Below are 19,941 nucleotides of genomic sequence, written 5' to 3'. Positions count from 1 at the left end.
ATGCCCCAGAGGCAGGTGAAGGTGTACCCTCTCTGGGCTGTCCTGGGCCTGGGGTCCTAGGCAAGCAGGATTCTGGAGAAGGCAAATGGGCCGCTCTGCCTGCTCCAGGGAGCCCACCCTACCTGCAGACGTTGCCCTCAGTGCCGCTGTCAGGTATCTCCAGGCATTCGTCATTGTCGATGGCCCACTGCTGTCCGGCTGCGCAGCAGGTCTCGATCAGGTCCTTGGTGGAGCCTGTGGATAGCAACATGAGGCAGAGTCACCATACAGAGGTCACCAAGTCCGGCAGATGTGCAGGGGCCTGTCCAGGTCTTTACTGAGCAGGCAAACTCACCCACCCCTGCTGCTCTGCATGCTGGTTGCTAACAGCCCACAACACAACTTTGGAGAACTGTCTGGCAGGTGGAGTCCTCCCTACGGGGGCTGGGAAGAGCCCAGCCAATAACAGGCTAACACGGGGCTAGAGCTCAGCCCCCAGTCTCAAAGCAGTTAGCTCTGTGGGGGCCACTCACACTCTAGAGCTCCCAAGGGGTCAGACCGCACGCGGGCCACAGCTTTGTCTGCCTCTCATCCCTCACTCCTCAGAGAGTTTCTCCTGAGAGGTCTCCCCAAATGAACCAACATGTGCACAAGACCCCCCCCAACTCAGGCTCTGCTTCTAAGGAACCCAACCTAAGATGCTACGACAGGACAAGAGATAAGAAAACAGCAGCAGTGGCAGCAAGAGAAGTTTAAGCTCATTCAGGAAATTCACGGAAGGTTCACGTTGAATACACACTTGATTCCTGAACAACACAGCAGTTTCTTCCGCCTCCGCCACCCCTCAGACAGCAAGACCAGCCCCTCCTCCCCCTGAGCCTACTCAGCATGAAGACAGTGAGGATGAAGACCTTTATGATGGTCCACTTCCACTGCATGAATAGTAACGTATTTTCTCTTATGATTTTCTTAATAACATTTTCTTTTCTCAAGCTTACTTTACTACAAGAATACAGAATATAGGCCAGGCACGGTGGCTCACGCCTGTAATCCCAGCACTTTGGGAGGCTCAGGCGGGCGGATCACAAGGTCAAGAGTTCAAGACCAGCCTGGTCAACATGGTGAAATCCCGTCTCTACTAAAAATACAAAAATTAGCCAGGCACGGTGGCAGGCACCTGTAATCCCAGCTACTCAGGAGGCTGAGGCAGGAGAATTGCTTGAACCCGGGAGGTGGAGGTTGTGGTGAGCTGAGATCATGCCACTGCACTCCAGCCTAGGCAATAAGAGTAAAACTCCATCTCAAAAAACAAAAATACAGTATATAATATATATATAACATACAAAATATGTGTTAATTGACTATTTGTGCTATCAGTAAGGCTTCCTGTCAACAGTCAGCTATTAGTTAAGTTTTTAAGGAGTCAAAAGTTACACATGGATTCTTGACGGTTAGTGGGGTCAGCACCCCTCACTCCTGAGTTGTTCAAGGTTCAACTGTATTTCTGGCTGGGGAGGTTGGAAGGAGTCAAGGGAGGGGAGAATGTCTTAAAACTCAAAGGCACAGGCTATCGGTTACAAAAATTAATCAATTTGATTACCTCAAAATTCAAATATGTATAACAAAGAATTCTATGTACACATATAATAGACTGACATACCAGGAGACATTTCTGGAATGTCCAAAACTGACAAGGAATTGCCATCTACAAACCATAATAAACTCCTGAAAATTAACAAGAAAAAAAGAACTCCAAAGTAAAACATTCCTTAGGCCAGATGCGGTGGTTCACACCTGTAATCCCAGCATTTTGGGAGGCTAAGATGGGTTCATCACTTGAGTTCAGGAGTTTGAGACCAGCCTGGACAACATGGCAAAACTCCAACTCCACAAAAAATACAAAAGTTAGCCCAGCTACTCGGGAAGCTGGGGTGGGAGGATTGCTTGAGCCCAGGGATGGGGAGGGGAGTTGGAGGTTGCATTGAGCTGAGACAGAGCCACTGCACTCTAGCCTGGGCGACAGAGTGAGACTCTGTCTCAAAAAATAATAATAAAATATCCATTAAACTGGAAATATGAGAAAGAGTGAGAAATGCCACGCAGAGGTGGGGACCCCCTTTTCTCCCTTCATGCTGTATTCCTCCACACTGCTGCACGTCTGTGTGTCTGGGGTGGGAGTGGAGACTGTGGCCAGCTAGAAAGACGTGGCATCACTTATGCAGTTAAGTACAGGCATCATCGAGGACCCAGATGCTCTGCTCCTGGTGCCTGTGCCAGGGAAGTCCCCACCACAGCCCATAACACAACCAGTATAAGGATGCCTATGTCAAGTGTTATTTGTGGAAGGGGGTTGGGGACAGCCTGGGTGTCCGTCACTGGGGGGGAAGATGAGGAAAATCTGTCAGAAACAACAGACTGGATACACACACAGCAGCATGAGCTGGACGCACGGACACACAGCAGTCTGGAGGAACACAGCACTAAGGGAGAAAAGGAAGAAACCAAATCAGTTCTACTATACAAATTTAAACTATCACACATAAAATAACAATGCATACTTTGCAAGAACACATGATAGCAAAAAACACACTGATGAGATGAAACTGTCAGCTATGGGGATGGATGTGGTGGATGGGAATGGAGAAAGACGATGAAAGGAAATAAAATATTATTATATAAATAAAACAAGAGAGAGCCTTGCAAAGAGGATAATAAGAGCCATGCTAAGAAATGAGAAGTGTAATTAACCCAAGCGCTTGCCCCTGAGGTCTGAAAGTGACATTCCTAAGTCAAGTTCATACAGAATGCCTAGACATTCGTGCTGGGGGCAACAAGTAACAGATGAGTGCCTCTGAGCCTGATGGGCCTGAGTCCACACCTCAGCATTACCACTGACAGCTGCTTCTCCTCCCTAAAGACTCAGTGTCCTTCTCTGTATGAGGACTGAATGGCTGTGCAGGTGCTAAGGCCCACAAAGCCCTCTAAATGCCCTAAGCAGTTCACGTAAGGGCACAGGGCTGAGGGACAGATGCCATGAAGGACGGCACCTGCACACTCCAGCAGGAGCAATAGTTCACTGACGTTCATCGGCTGCATCACCTTAGCAGGCACGGCAAGTCACCAAGCTTTCCTTAGTTTTCATTCTTTTTCCGTAAAACAGGGAAAACAGCTTCCATCACAACCTGTTACTGTTCTTCTCTGAGGCACGGAGAGGAATGAGAACTGGTGTCTACCAGAAGCACATAGCAAACATCATACTCAATGGGGGAACATTAGACACATCCCCCACTGAATTATTAAATATTACAAAAATAATGCCCATGGGCCATGCTACCGTATAGCATTGTCCTGGAGATACTAGCAAATGCAGTAAAACACGAAAAAAGGAGGCCGGGCATGGTGTAATCCCAGCACTTTGAGAGGCTGAGGCAAGCAGATCACGAGGTCAGGAGTTCGAGACCAGCCTAGCCAACATGATGAAACCCCGTCTCTGCTAAAAATACAAAAAAATTAGCCAGGCTTGGTGTCATGCACCTGTAATCCCAGCTACTCGGGAGGCTGAGGCAAGAAAATTGCTTGAACCCAGGAGGCGGAGGTTGCAGTGAGCCAAGATTGCACCACTACACTCCAGCCTAGGCGGCAAAGCAAGACTCGTCTTAGAAAAAAAAAAGAAAGAAAGAAAAAAGGGCCAAAGAAATAATAGAAAGAAGAAGCAATGGTCATTATTGGCAGATGTGATGGTTTCATTGTCCTAGACAATCCAAGAGAATCAAAACTCACAACGTATTAGAATTAATATGATTAACAATAATGATTCTAATACAACAGCCAAAAACAAAAACAACACACTCAAATTAGTGGCTTTCCTATGCCCCCGTAACAATTAAACAGAAAAGTTAATAGGAAAAAATTCCCATTCAAAAGAGAAACAAACCTGGAAATAAATCAACAGTAAACACACTTGATTCCCATGAAGAAGAAAATTTGATTGTCTGATGGGTATGAGGTACACTTTATTCAAAATACATATCATGTGTCTAATATGTACCTTAAAGATGTCAATTCTCCTCTACTTACTCTACAACTTCAATGCGATTCCAACCAAAGCAAAGTGTAAATGTCAGAGAATTTGTCATGTTAATTCTAAAATTCATCCAAAAAAAGAAATGTTTAAGAATACCCGAGAACATTTCTGAAAAATAAGAACAGAGAAGGTAGACTTTCTCCAACAGTATCAGAATACACTTCAAAGTTCTAATAATCAAAACAAGAAGACAAGGAGCTCAATGGAAGAGAAAAGAGTTCAGAAACAGACCCATGTACATATGGGAATTGAATATATGATGAAGGTGGCATTCAAACTTAGCAGGGAAAGAATTTAATATATGATGCTGGGATCCACATCACGCCATACACGAAATTAAGTTCCAAATCTATAAAGGCAGTATTAGAATAAAATTTCCAAAGATGATTTTAGAAAAAAGAGAATCTTCTTCAGAAATAAAATCCATAGCCTGTAATCCCAGAACTCTGGGAGGCTGAAGCAGGAGGATCACTTGAGGTCAGTAGCTTGAGACCAGCCTGAGCAACATAGTGTGATTGTCTCTTAAAAAGAAAAAATTTAACCAGGCATGGTGGTACATGACTGCATTCCCAGCTACTCAGGAGCCTGAGGGGAAAGGATTGCTTAAGCCCAGGAGATGGAGGCCTCAGGGAGCCATGCTTGTGCCACTGCACTCCAACCTGGGTGACAAGAACAAGACCTTGTCTCAAACAAACAAATAAATAACCCTCTCACAGCAGTCAGCACTGTGAGAGCCTCCTGTTGATGAGTTTACTTTCTCAGTCCTCTGTTTCCTTCTCTGCAATGTCAGCTCCCAGACAGTAGGTAGCTCTCTTATCTATCTTCTTCACAGCCGATCTCAGCCCCTGGCAAATGGTGGGTGTTCAATGAGTATTTGCTGAATGAATCTAGGAGACCCTTGGCAACTGAGAGGCGCTGTGTCAGAGGCTGGCATCAGTGCTCACTGTCTGAATGGAACATGGCTCAGACATGTCTGTCCCAGGACTCAGGAGCAGCAGGTGCCAGGCAGAGCCCTGCCTCCACCTCCCAGGATGCCACAGTCCTGACTTGAGTCTCTGTGGCCACTGAGAGTGACGCCACCATTCAATGCCTCATCCCCTCTTGTTACACTCTGGGCATGTGGGAGACTCTCCTTATTTGAATACTTCTGGTGACAGGAGGTGACTCTGCCCAGGCGGCTTATCCTCTCTTCTGCACAGCTCAGACTCACAATATTTTTCTACAGGACCAAATCCTTCCTCCCTAAACTTCTTCCAAGATTGCCTTACAGAGATTACGGTCCCTGGCTCTTAGCCAGATGACATCAGTGGGATGCCCAATGAAGATAACAGTAACAGCTGAAATATAGCAGCGCTAGCAACCAGCCAGGCAGGGTCACAGCACACGAACCTCACAGTTACTACGAGTGAGAACTGTTAGCATTCCTATTTCACAGATGAGTTGGGGAGTTAGAAATCCCAAGCAGAGTGACTACACATAACAAAAATGCACTGTAGTCAGGTGGACACCCCCAACACCCTGACTTGATCACTATGAATTACATACATGTCACAGAATTTCACATGCACCCGCCCCATAAATGTGTACAAATGGCCAGGCACGGTGGCTCACACCTGCAATCCCAGCACTTTGGGAGGCCAGGTGGGCGGATCACCTGAGGTCAGGAGTTTGAGACCAACCTGGCCAACATGACGAAAACCCGTCTCTACTAAAAGTACAAAAATTAGCCGGGCGTGGTGGTGGGCACCTGTAATCCCAGCTACTCAGGAGGCTGAGGCAGGAGAATCGCTTGAACCCAGGAGGCGGAGGTTGCAGTGAGCTGAGATCCAGCCACTGCACTCCAGCCTGGGTGACAGAGCAAGACTCTGTCTCAAAAAAAAAAAAAAAAAAAGTGTACAAATGTAAAAGTCACAAGCCTCAATTTCCCCACTTTCCCTCCTTTCTCCAGGCCTGAGCTTCTCCATGTCTGTCACACAGGTGACCTGATGCAGCCGATCCTGAAGGTCCTCTCTGAGACTCTAACTGTCACCAGCCCGAGAGGGACTCTGCTTTCGTGGGTGTTGAATGGCGCTCTCCGCTGGCTCCTCCTTGATCAGGTGCCAGGGTTCAGCCTGTGCTTAGTAGGCTTCCCCCCATTCTCTCCTGGCCACCTTCCTTCTCAAACAAAGCTCAGGAACTATGACCCTTATGCTGGGAGGGTCACCCACTTGCAGCAGGAGGGGAAATTGTGTAGGTACCATGAGTGGCATTGCCAGGTGCCATCCAAAATGTGGGAGGCAGAGCCAGGCAAAGCCCAGCAAGGTGAGTGAGTACCCCTCTTCTTATTTCCAGAGGCCCCAGCCCTCCACCCTGATTCTCCAAGGCTCCGCCCAGCAGCTACCTCCTCTCTTCTAGGACCACCTCTCACAGGTCCCCTAGCCTCTGCCTGGCACTCGCTCTCTCTCTCTCTCTCTTTCGCTCTCTCTTTCTGTCGTGTTTTTTAAGTTCCTGAGCACCAGACTTTTGGAGTCTTAGCCCTGGGGCTTCTTCTATTCTCCAACACACCCTGGCCTGGCTGATCTCATCTCCAAGATTCCAATGCCACCTTCCTCTTGCCCCCACCCCCACGTCACATGCACATGCCCACAGCTGGCCAAGAAACCACCCCAGATGTCCCCCTGGCATTTCCCCAGCTGGAATTTGCTCAGCTCCGGATTCTCCCAAGCCGCCCCCTCCCTGGGTCTTCCTGTGTCAACAAAGGCCCTACCATTCTCAGGACCCTCCCAGGCCAATCCCCCATCCCCCGCCTCCCTCCAATCCATCACTCACAGGGCCATCTCCAAAGGCATCCCAATCCACCGGCCACACCCTCCTCCACCACCCCCTCCTGCACTCCTTGCTTCCACGCTGTCGCCCTCCAGCTCATCACCCACAGGGCTATAGAATGACGGTCCACAAATACAAATCAGATTGGATCATTCCTGCGCCTATGGCCCCCCATGGTTCCCACTTTCCTTACAAAGTCCTACACAGTGGGGCCCTGCCCTCCTCCCCTAGTGACCTCCTTTCTCTGACTCACTCTTCAACTCGCTCTCTCCCCTCAGGACCTCCTCGGGCTCAGTCCTGCCCCAGGACCTTGGCATTTGCCATGCTGCCTGCCCGGAATCTTCCACCTCTCCCTGTGCCATCTGTTGCCCCCACTCTCTATAGGGCAGGTTCCTTCTCTTTCTGGGGGTCTCTCCTCCTCAGAGAAGGTCTCCCTAACTTCCATATCTAAACTAACTCCTACTCAACCCTCATCATGTCATCTTACCTAGTCTTCCTCACAATGCTCTGGCCTTCCACATCCCAGAGTCATCTTGAGGAGCCCTGGGGCTCCACAGATCCCATGGAAAAGCCACTGCCCCACAGGATAAAGTGCCTCTCTCTAGAGTGAGACTCAGGGCCTTCACAGTACAGCCCAGACTCAGTTCCCAGGAACACACATCTTCTCTTGTTCTATGCCTTTGCACACTCTGTTCCATGCTGGGATGCCCTTCTTCTACCTTGGCCAACTGGCGAGTATCCAACTATCCATCCCTAATGAGCCAGTCCAAATGTGACTCCCTGCCTGTGTGTCCGTCCAGCAGGCTCTGTCTAGCACCCAGGAAAAGCAGCTCCCTCCTCTGACTTCACTCATATCCTTCCACCACAATGTCCCTGTCGGGTGGCAAGCTGTCCCAACCACCAGACTGGGAGGGTCTCACGGGCCAACAATCATCCTAATCATTTCAGGGTCTCCAGTGCCCAGCACACAGCACAGACCAGGTCCCTGGTAAAATCTGGGGCTGGGTGAAATATTTCAGGCTCTTGGTGTATATCATCTCATGTAAAGCTCACATCACAATGGGAGGTCGGTGTGATGATCCCCCTGTCCCAGAGGTATAAAAAGAGGTTCTAAGAGTTTAACAGAGGCAGCCCAGGGGCACAGCCTTAGGGAAATTACAAGGAAGAATGCAAACCCTTACTAGCCACCTCCCCTTACACCACCTCTATGTAGTAGATGCTACCAGGCTCACAAGACGAACACAGGCATGTCCTTCCACTGCTGGAAGCACAGGTGTGTGGCTGGGCCACCACTCACTGGCTGGGGCACTTGGGCAAGTCACTCAGCTTCTGAGCCTCCATGTCCTTGCCTGCAAAATGGGCAAGTAACCCTCCCCACCCACATTTCACAAGTGGGAATGTAAGATTCAGTGCGTGGCAAATAGCTGGTACTCAGTAAACACAATCTCCCTGTCTCCTGGCACATACAAAATGCTTGGTGACTGCTTTCCAAATTAATTAACAAACAGGCAGACAAATCCATGGAAGGATTAGCAACCATCCCTTCAGTAGCAGAAGCTGGTGCAGCCTTCAGCCACGCCTACCCTGCCTCTTCTTTCCTCTGGCTTTTTGAGAATTCCCCATTTCTGTCCACTTTGCTGCTTTGCAGGAGCTCAGGCCAAGGGGAAACAAGACCTTCCCCACCTGCTGGTTCTCAGCAGCACTGTGGAAAGAGAGACGCAGGTGATCTCCCACTCTGACAGCCCAGCCTCGACCCAGAGAGAGTTCTCTCTGGCCTCCTGGGATTGGCAGTGACATGGCCCGGCAACATCCCAGCTTCAGAACACACTGCCACGGTTGACTTCACAGCATCAGGGCTCCGGGCCTGGTAGCAGGGTGAGCATGACCCTTGCCCAGCAGGAACCCCGCTGTTCCCACGCCGAGCAGCACAGAGCAGGTCCACTCTGGAAAACCACTCATTGTCCCCTGGTAAAGCAGAAGGCGCCACACCCATGACACTGAGTATTCTGGTGGTCTCCAGGTGGTTTCCAAGTGCCCACAAATGAGAGGAAGGGTCCACAGCCTGCAGTGTGACCACATGATGCCAGCCACCTCACTGCCACCATGTGCCACAACCCACCAGGACCACACCAGCACTGCACTGGGGAAAGAGGCAGCCACAGGGGAGTACTGCACACAGCCTTTCATGCGAGGCTCAGAAACAGAGAAGAGTGAGGCAAGAATGTTCAGGAGTAAATTATAAAGAAAAGGAGGGAACTCCTGCTGACTGCCGTCAGGACGGCGGTAACTATGGAGTGGGGTGTCAGGGACGACCCTATGCTTTCTGTCTTGCTGCCCATGTGGACACTTCCTGAACTGCTCTTCTCCTCCCAAACAAAAACAGTACTGAAAAAGGCAGAATGATCAGAAAACTCTAAGACTAAAGACTAAAAGACTCTTTTAAAAATAGATCCAGGCCAGATGCAGTGGCTCACGCCTATAATACCAGCATTTGGGGAGGCCAAAGAGGGAGGGTTGCTTGAGGCCAGGAGTTCAAGACTAGCCTGGGCAACACAGCCAAACTCCATCTCTATAAAAAATTTAAAAATTAGCCAGGCATGATGGTGTGTGCCTATAGTCCCAGCTACTTGGGAGGCTAAGGGAGGAGGATCACTTGAGCCTGAGAGGTCAAGGCTGCAGTGAGCCATGATTGTGCTACTGTACTTCAGCCTGGGCAACAGAGCAAGACCTTATTTAATACATACATATATGCACATATATATACGTATATGTGTGTGTGTGTGTATATATATGTGTGTGTATGTGTGTGTGTGTGTGTATATATATAAACAATAATAAATTTTAAAAATAAAATCAAGGTACGTGAAACAAGCCAGATACACAAGGATAAAGACTATGATTCCACTTGTATGGGGTCCTTAGAGTAGTCAACTCACTGAGATAGAAAATGGAATGGTGGGTGCCAAGGGCTGGGAGTGGGGGTATAGGGAGTTAGTGTTTAACGGAGACAGAGTTTCAGTTTGAGAAGATGAAAAATTTCCGGAGGTGGATGGTGGTAATTGCTGCACAATGAGGTGGATGTAATTCATGCCTCGGAAGAGCACAACTAAAAATAGAAAATGTCATGTTATGTGATAAAATAATAATAATAATAATGCATTGCAGTGTAAAAAAGTTGTGGGCCGGGTGCGGTGGCCCACGCCTGTAATCCCAGCACTTTGGGAGGCCGAGGCAGGCAGATCACAAGGTTAGGAGATCGAGACCATCCTGGCTAACACGATGAAACGCCATCTCTACTAAAAATACAAAAAATTAGCTGGGCGTGGTGGTGGGCACCTGTAGTCCCAGCTACTCGGGAGGCTGAGGTAGGAGAATGGTGTGAACCTGGGAGGCGGAGTTTGCAGTGAGCCGAGAGTGCACCACTGCACTCCAGCCTGGGCGACAGAGCAAGACCCGGTCTCAAAAAAAAAAAAAAGTTGTGACCCCACAATTCTTGTAGGGATCTAATCTGCTGATAGATTAGATGCCCCCATGAACACAAACAGGAAACATCACAGATTCTGAGGCACCTGCATTTGTGACAGCAAAGATCCAGAAACAACCTAAATCCCACCTGCAGGGCAGTGATTAAATAACTGGTGCTGACCAGCCTAGGCAACACAGTGAGCCTCCATCTCCACAAAAACATTTAAAAAATTAGCCAAGCATGGTAGCATGCACCTGTGGTCCCCACTACTTGGGAAGCTGATGCAGGAGAACGCCTTGAGCCCAGGAGGTCTAGGCTGCAGGAAGCAGTGATCACGCCACTGCACTCCAGCCTGGGGACAGAGCAAGACCTTATCTCCAAACAAAGCAAACCTGATGCTATATCCATCTAATCGTATGCAGCTGTTAAAAAGCGTTAGATCTGCATGCACTTACATGAAAACAATTTCAACATGTACTATGAATAATTTTTTAAGGGTCAATCCTGAATAGTATCTTTAATAAGCTACCATTTGTCTTTCTAAAAAGATGCATGGATATGCATGGATTAATTCTTGAAGGAGACCCAAGAAACTGGTAACTGTGGCTATCTTGGGGAGGGACTCGGCCCTGGAGAGGGAGGAAGGAAACTGACTGTTTACCCCTTTTGTATTTTGTATTTGTTTCTCATCTTATGCAAGTATTACCCATTTTCTGAGGATTCTAAGTTCCTTTGATCATAGGACAATGGGCTCCTGGAACAACCCAACGCAGAGGTCATGACCCCTCTAGACAGTCCCAGTCCCTTGACATTAAAGCCTTAAGGAATTCTGGCTTTGAAAATGCTGCAGAGAAGTTTCCACACCTGGCAGTAGGGTGGTCATAGGGCCATCTCCGCCAGGCCCCTGTTTGGACAGGATGTTTGTAGGGCCTGAGCAAACAGCGCAGAGAAGGCTGCAGCCCTGATGTTCCCGCCAGCCTTGGTGTTCTCCTGGGCATGTGGAGGGACAGGGTGAGGGGATTACCTGAAAGTCTGGGGGCGCCTTGAATTTTTTTTTAATGAAGACTGTAAAATGGACAGACAGAAAGGGTTTCTGAACCTGGGTCTGCCTTCCTCCCCAGGATCACAGAAACCAGCAGGGGATGGCTAAGAAACAGCAGGAGCGGCTAGGTGGCGGGGTCTGCCTGAGCTCACCCAACTCAGCCCGAGGGATGCCTTCCTCAGCAGGCAGAGCAGCCCCAGCCAGCCCCCTCAGCACCAGCTTCTGTGTCCCCACTGCTCTCTGCGGCCCCTCACATCACCTTCTCCTCTGTGGGTGTTTACCATCTGGACACCCCAGCCTAGCCCAGAGGAGGCACCTGGCCAGTCCTGCCAACCGACCGGATCTCAGGCTTGGCAGAGTTGCCTGCTGGACCCCAGCCTGCACCCATGGTATCTTCCCTCTGGTTCTAGAAGGAATGTCCCAGTCCCAGCCCCCATCCTGCAGACCAGCAGACAGCTGTGGAAAGAGGAGGCACAGCTTGCCCCAGACCACACACCCAGCTGAGGCAGCCACAGGATCTCACCCCAGCTGCACGGCTCCAGAGTGCAGGCTCCTGAGCCAAGCATGAAAGAAAGGAAAGAAGGGGAGGGAAGTTCAAGTACCCATCCACATCAATTCTTCCAAGGGAAGCAGGGCCCTCCCTACCACCCCTCTGGCCCCTTCCCCAAGCCCACTCTCACAGCAGGCTCTCAGCTATGCACCATCCTGCACATGGTCTGGAGCCAGGGGCCAGGGCTCTGGGGTCCCTCTGCGTCCCCAGCAGAGTGCCACCTGAAAGCCAGCCTGACCATTCAGCTCTGCCAGCTCGAGATGCCTGGCAAGAGCTGTTTCTTGGGCCCAGATCAGGGGCTAGGGCTCCCCCTCCCTCCAGAGTACGCAGAACCAGGATCACTTTAATAACAGCCACCACCCAGCTGGGAAAACCAAAGACCCAGGGAGGCAGAGTGACGTGCCCAAGGTCACACACAGGGTTTAAATGACAGGCTTATTTTGTGAGGTGATCCTCACTCCCCAGGAAAGGAGTCAAAGCTGCCCAAGCTGCAGGTCCCCTGAGCCCTGGAATGGTGTGGGTCTGAGCACAGAGAGAAGCCCATCACAGTGAGGGACCTCCACCCGCCCAGAGAGACGCCCATCACAGTGAGGGACCTCCGCCCGCCCAGAGAGATGCACATCACAGTGAGGGACCTCCGCCCGCCCAGAGAGAAGCCCATCACATCAGGGAACCTCTGCCCTGCCCAGCACTCCCAGCCCATCAAGCCTGGGCAAGCAGCTCTCTGAGCAACGGAACTCTGACCATGTTTCTACACGCAGCCCCCAAACATCAAGGAGGGTGAGTTTAACCACACTCTTGGTATCCTACCCACCCACTGGGGTCTATGAGCTTTCCAAAAGTCTCCAGAAAAAATACTTGACTCCTGGGCCTGGGAAGAAAATATAATGGCTCCAAAATCTAAAGAGACAACCACAGGAAAAAAAACTGGGAAAATGTTCACTTAAAAGTCTATAAATTTTACAAGATATCAGCTTGTCGACTGTAGCTCAGCTCAGCTCAACTCTGAAGTGGAGGTAAAATGAGTGTTATAAAAGCTTGCAGAGTCGGGGGCAGAGGAGGAGGAGGTACGGTGCTTTAAGACAGGCTGCTTCCAGGGCTGAGAGAAGAATTCATACTTGCTGATGGTTACAGCTGCCCACGCTGGGAACTTTTGAATATATCACCCACTTAATTCTCCCCACAACCCTGCAGGCTAGGGGCAATTATCTTACACTTTTTTTTTTTTTTTTTTTTGAGACAGAGTCTCACTCTGCTGCCCAGGCTGGAGTGCAGTGGTGCGATCTCAGTGGTGCGATCTCGGCTCACTGAAACCTCTGCCTCTCAGGTTCAAGCAATTCTCCTGCCTCAGCCTCCCGAGTAGCTGGGACTACAGGGGTGCACCACAACACCCGGCTAATTTTCGTATTTTTAGCAGAGACAGGGTTTCACCACGTTGGCAAAGCTGGCCTTGAACTCCTGACCTCGTGATCCACCCACCTCAGCCTCCTAAAGTCCTGGGATTACAGGTGTGAGCCACAGCGTCTGGCCAATTATCTTCCTCTTAAAGGTGAAGAAAGTGACTATACCGAGATTGGAATGCAGCTCTGCCTGTCCCCAAAGCCCAGGCTGTTGTCTACCAGAGACAAAGTTGCAAACATTTCCTTATGTTTATATCACAATGTGAGTGTGCAAATTAACTGTAACCCATGCCTGGGTAGTTAACATGTGCAGGACTCCAGTGAGGATCCAACCCTCCAGAGGTGGCTGCTAAATTCAGTGTGAATATTGCCATCCTATCTGTGACGACTGCAGAAATCACCGCAATGCTTTGCAGTTCCTCCCATTGAGAAGTGGCATCTATTTTCCCACCTGTTGAATCTGAGCTGACCTCATGACTATGTTGCCCTGGACAATAGGATATAGCACAGGTGAAATCCAAAGGGGCCTTGTGGCTTCTGCTCTCTCTCCTGGACTCTGTAGTCTGGACTGGCCTGATGGAGGATAAGAGTGCAGAGACAATCATCCCAGCAGAGGCTATCCCAGACCAGCCATCCCCCAGCTGAGCCCCCAGCTGACCACAAACACATGAGCAAGCTTAGCTAACATCAGCCACACCTGGCCCACATCAGCAGCACCCAGTCCAAATTCCCAACTCACAAAATGAGCTAACTAAACTGTAGCCAAAGCAAATTAATATGAGCCACAAATACGTAGAAAATGAAGTGTTAAAATCAATACAATTTGCAATAGTCTTGAAAACATCAATTAGCTAAGAATACATCTAATTAAAGATATGCAAGAACTCTACACTAAAAATGACAAAACACTCCCAAAAGAAAATAAATACAACCTAAACAAATAGGGGGATATATCATGTTCATAGGCTGGAAACTTAATATTGAGATGCCAATTCTCTCAAATTTCAGCTACAGATTCAATACAATACCAATTGAGATGCTAGCAGCCTTTTAAAAGGGCTAATTCCAAATTTCAATGGAAATGCAAAGGACCCAAAATAGCTGAAACAATCCTGAAAAAGAAGAAAAATGCTGCAAAACTCTCACTAGCAGATATTAAAAATTACTACAAGGCTACAGTAATTAAGACAGAGTGGTAATGGTGCAAAGATAGATAATGGAACAGAAAAGAGAGGCCCGAAAACACTGGCTGGGTGTGGCAGCTCACGCCTGTAATCCCGGCACGTTGGGAGGCTGAGGTGGGTGGATCACCTGAGGTCAGGAGTTCGAGAGCAGTCTGGCCAACATAGTGAAACCCTGTCTCTATTAAATATACAAAAATTAGATGGGTGTGGTGGCAGGCGCCTGTAATCCCAGCTACTTGGGATGCTGAGGCAGGAGGAGGATCACTTGAACACAGGAGGCAGAGGTTGCAGTAAGCTGACATTGCACCACTGCACACTCCAGCCTGGGCGACAGAGTGAGACTCCAGCTACAAAAAAAAAAAAGAAAGAAAGAAAGAAAAAGAAAAGAGAGGCCAGAAACAGACCATACAGATACAACCACTGGATTCCTGAAGAAGCTAACAATGTAATGCAGTAGGGGAAAGACGGCCTTTTCAACACACAGTGCTGGGCCAGCTGAATGTCTATTTGTAAAAAACTGAATTTTGATTCCTACTCACACCGTACCCAGAAACAAGTTCCAGATGGACTGGAGCTAAATTTGAAAAATAAAACAATAAAACATCTAGGATGTAACAGAAAAATATCTTTATGACCTTGGGAGAGACATCAATTTCTTAAACAGGACACAAAATCTTGAAAAAGAAGAACAATACTGGAAAACTCTCACTAGCAGATATTAAAAATTACTACAAGGCTACAATAATCAAGACAGAGTGGTAATGGTGCAAAGATAGATAATGGAACAGAAAAGAGAGGCCAGAAAACATTGGCCAGGTGGGGTGGCTCACGCCTGTAATCCCAGCACATTGGGAGGCTGAGGCGGGTGGATCACCTGAGGTCAGGAGTTCGAGAGCAGCCTGGCCAACATGGTGAAACGCCATGTGAGATGTCTAGGGGCTATTTGTTAATACAAAATGTATTAACATAAATATACAGATCAATAGATGATACTTCATTCCAATTTGGAATTTGTGTTCCTCGGATGACAACATTTGCAATGAATTCATCAGGAAGTTTTATTAAGAGAGTAGAAAGGCAAGTCCTAGAATGAGATCACATATGTGGAATCCAACAAGAGACTCATAACCAGAACACATTTTTAAAACGCCTATGAATCAATAAGACAAAGAAACTTAATTTTAAAATAGGCAAATGACAACAAAATAGCCAAGAGTAATAGGAAAATGTAGACAACATCATAACTTGTAAGAGAAGGCAAATAAAGGCCACAGTGAGCTATTACTACACACCCTCCAGACTGGCCAAAATTGCAAAGAATGGCAACCATCAGAGCTGGCAAAAATATGGAGCAAATGGAACTTTCATGCATGGCTGGTAGGGATGTAAACTGGCAATGTACTTTGGAAAACCATTTGGCAGTATCTGCTAACATTAAACATAACCTTTGATGCAGCAACTCCAGTCCTTGGTATGTATCCAACAGATATGGATGCCTAAGTCTTCCAAAGACACAGACGAGAATGCTCACAGCAACTGTGTGCAGCATGGAACCCAAATGTCCATCGACACTAAAACTGATTTTTAAAACTATGATTTATTCCTGCAATGGAATCATAAACAGTAATTTTCTAAAAATGAACTACTGCTATATGCACGAACATGCATGAGTCTCAAATACTTTATCTTGAGCTACAGAAGCCAAACACAAGCAAGATCACGCTGTACATTCCCATCATTCAAAATATATTCAAGAATAGAAAACAAAACAGGGCTGGGCATGGTGGCTCACATCTGTAATCCCAGCACTTTGGGAGACTGAGGCAGGTGGATCATTTGAGGTCAGGAGCTCAAGACCAGCCTGGCCAACATGATGAAACCCCATCTCTAGTAAAAATACAAAAATTAGCCAGGCATCATGGTGGGCACCTGTAATCCCAGCTACTTGGGAGGCTGAGGCATGAGAATCACTTGAACCTGGGAGGCGGAGGTTGCAATGAGCCAAGATGGCACCTCTGCACTCCAGCCTGGGCAACAGAGCGAGACTCTGTCTCAATAAATTAATCAATTAAAGACTAGGCAAGAGTTAGGCCAGGCACGGTGGCTCCTGCCTATAATCCCAGCACTTTAGGAGGGCAAGGCAGGAGGACTGCTTGAGGCCAGGAGTTTGAGACCCACCTGGGCAACACAGGTAGACCCCATCTCTATAAAAAAATCAAAAATAATAGGCAAGAATAATAGATGATGATAAAAGTCAAAATAATGGTTTCAGGCAGCAATGGGGTGTAAGAACTCAGAAAGGGCACCAGGAAAACTCTGGGGTGCTTGAAATGCTTTCTATCTTGACTGTGGAATGCCTGGGTTTACACATAAGTAGAAACTTGCTGGGCTATTCTATTAAGGCTTGTTGCTTTACTGTCTATACATTTTACTCTAATAAAAAGCTCTGAGTACTGTTATATTAATTTGGATTAAAAGACACTCAAGAGCATGTATATTATGCTTCAATAGAAACTTTAGGAAAAAAGAAAACTCAGGACACATAACCAAAAATAAACCAAATACCTAATCATCCTTGATTAGACATTACTTTTACAAAACGAGCTATACGATACCCTTTGGGAAGAAGAAGAGAGAGATTAATATAGTCTGAATATTAGAAGGCCTTAGGGCATTGGTAATTGTGTTAAGTGTAGGGTCATAGTATGTGATAACATTAGAGAATATCGTTATTTTTTAGAGTTGCAAGATACAGTGTCAAGATTGAAATATCCGTGTGTGTGTCCCAAATGGGAGAGAGCACTGGATAATGATGAGGCTGAGCCCCTTCTTCACTGAGCCCCCTTCCCCCTCAAACAGCCCCACTGAAAGTCTGTCCCAGCTGCTTGGTGTGGGCTGGGGTTCCAGGTGGAACCCTGAGATGTTAGTGAGCTGTGGCTGGGAGAGTCACAATTACCAAAGGGGGCTTGATGGTGGGCTTCAACAACATGGGGGGGAGGGGCTCTGAGACCCCATAGTATCTGACTTCCAGCTACTCCTTAGAAAGCTCTGGAAAGTGGTATGTTCTCAGTCAGATGACCCATGGACAAGCCTCACCCTTCCACAAACTTCCAGGGAGCCAGTGGTGTGTGCGACTGTCATCGGCATTTTCAGGGGTTATTTTTGTTGAGATGTCTAGGGGCCAACTCTATGCGAAAGAGAGAAAAGTATCTTGCACAATTCTGGGCCGCCCTGATTCAGGAGAAGCACAGACATTCTTGACGAGTTTAACTCTGTTTAAAAAGAAATGTGTGGAACTCGCAAGATGCTAAAAGTGTGCACCGTCCCTTCTCAGAAAGAACTGTGAATTACATTATTTTTTAAGGAATTACTATTACCTAAGAGGCTGTATTTCTGCTCAAACTGAAATTTGATGTAATTCTGATTCTTAGAATAATGTTTTGTGTTACTTATAGATGAATCTTATAAATGACTTAATTCTGTTTATTGTTTTTTCTTTCTCGCTTAATTTCCAGCCCATCATACGTACAGTTTAGTAAGATATACTTTACTACATAGCAATTTTGGTGTTCCCAGGCCAGTATTTACTGTGAGAAATGTAAACATACCTTTTCAGAAACATTAATAAATAGTGATTGATAAAAAATAAAAGTAAAAATATCACATAATATAAACTGGATCTTTTTTTCTCTTAGAAGTAAACAGGAAGTGGGGCACCAGAGCTGTCCAGCGTGGTTTTCTGCAAAGCCTTAGGTGATCCGCGCTGGCCCGGGAGGCGTTGACTCGGAAGTCCTGCCTGGGGAAGAGGCAGCAGGTACCCCGGGAGCAGCCACCAGCTGTGCTCTGCCAGAGCAAAGCCAAGGTGGTCCGGGACCTGGAGCTCAGGGTTCCCAATGAGAAGCCACAGGGCCAGGCTGGGGCCCTTCCAGAACCGAATGCCCCGTGCCTCCACCTGGCAGATTTCCATTACCCTTCACCCCACACAATTATGCATTACTTAACGAAGGGGACACATTCTGAGAAAGGACACTTTATGTCCTTACCCACACCTAAGTGGCATAGACTACTACACACCTGGGCTGCATGATGTAGCCTTGCTCCTAGGCGACACACCTGTCCAGAACGTGACTGTACTGAGTACTACTACAGGCAACTGGAACACAATGGTAAGTATTTGTGAATCTAAACAAAGCTAGACATAGAAAAGGCACAGTAAGAATACGGTATAAAAGATAAAAAGTGGTTCCCCTGTATAGGGTCTGTAGACCCAGAAAATCTGAGACAGGTCTCAGTTAATTCAGAAAGTATTTTAAGTTTTTTTTTCAAGGTTGAGGATACGTGCCCAAGACACAGCCTCAGCAAGTCCTGACCACTTGTGCCCAGGGCGGTTGGAGTGCAGCTTGCTTTTGCACATTTTAGGGAGGCATGAGACATCAATCAAGTACATTTAAGAAACACATTAGTTTGGTCCAGAAAGGCAGGACAACTCAAAGCAAGATTGGGGGGCGCCTCCAGGCCATAGGTAAATTTAAACATTTTCTGGTTGACAATTGGTTGAGTTTGTCTAAAGACCTGGGATCAACAGAAAGGAATGTTTGGGATAGGATAAGAGGTTGTGCATGGTGTAGTTTTATCATGCAGATGAAGCTTTTAGCTAGGCTGTAAAATGTTTCTTATCAGACTTAAAATCTGTGTTGATGTTAATGTGAGAGGTATAACGAGGCGTGTCCGACCCCCACTTCCCTTCATGGCCTGAACCAGTCTTTCAAGTTAAATTTTAAGAGCCCCTGCTGAGGAGGAAGTCCAGTTAGATGGTTGGTGGCGGCGGAGGGAGGGGCTTTAGAATTTTATTTTTGGTTTACAGGGCCCTTACCACCCATGGAGCTTGCAGGACTGGACGCTGCCCTGGGTGACTCAATGAGTGAGTGGTGAGTGCATTTGAAGACCTGGGGCACTACTGTGCACTACTGCAGATTTTAGAAACATTGGACACTTCAGCTACACTAAATTTAGTTTAAAATATTTTTCTTATTTCAATAATAAATTCATCTTAGCTTACTGTAATGTTTTTACTTTATAAACTTTAATTTTTTACCCTTTTGTAATAGCGCTTACCTTAAAACATAAATGCCCTCATTGTACAGCTATAGAAAAATATTTCTTTATATCTTACTCTATATGTGTTTTTATTTTTATTTTTATTTTATTTTTTTTGAGACAGAGTCTCGCTGTATCACCCAGGCTGGAGTGCAGTGGCCTGATCTGGGCTCACTACAAACTCCACCTCTCGGGTTCAAGCGATTCTCCTACTTCAGCCTCCCGAGTAGCTGGGATTACAGTCCTGCGCCACTGTGACCAGCTAATTTTTGTATTTTTAGTAGAGACAGGGTTTCACCATGTTGGCCAGGCTGGTCTCAAACTCCTGACCTCA

General features: G+C 47.4%; 1 protein-coding gene across 2 annotated transcripts in view; it reads right to left on the bottom strand.

Annotated features, from left to right (window-relative positions):
* FBLN2 (fibulin 2) overlaps positions 1-19,941 on the bottom strand; it is an 83,764-nt gene that overhangs the window by 29,625 nt on the left and 34,198 nt on the right. For both annotated transcript variants that reach the window (XM_011950660.1, XM_011950661.1), the window contains exon 3: positions 123-234. In XM_011950660.1, the coding sequence (XP_011806050.1) occupies positions 123-234 (112 nt within the window). The remainder of the gene's footprint in view (positions 1-122; positions 235-19,941) is intronic.

Source organism: Colobus angolensis, unplaced genomic scaffold (genome assembly GCF_000951035.1).
Source record: "Colobus angolensis palliatus isolate OR3802 unplaced genomic scaffold, Cang.pa_1.0 Scaffold31, whole genome shotgun sequence".
Taxonomy (NCBI): Eukaryota; Metazoa; Chordata; class Mammalia; order Primates; family Cercopithecidae; genus Colobus; species Colobus angolensis.
This window is presented reverse-complemented; position numbering and strand designations above follow the sequence as displayed.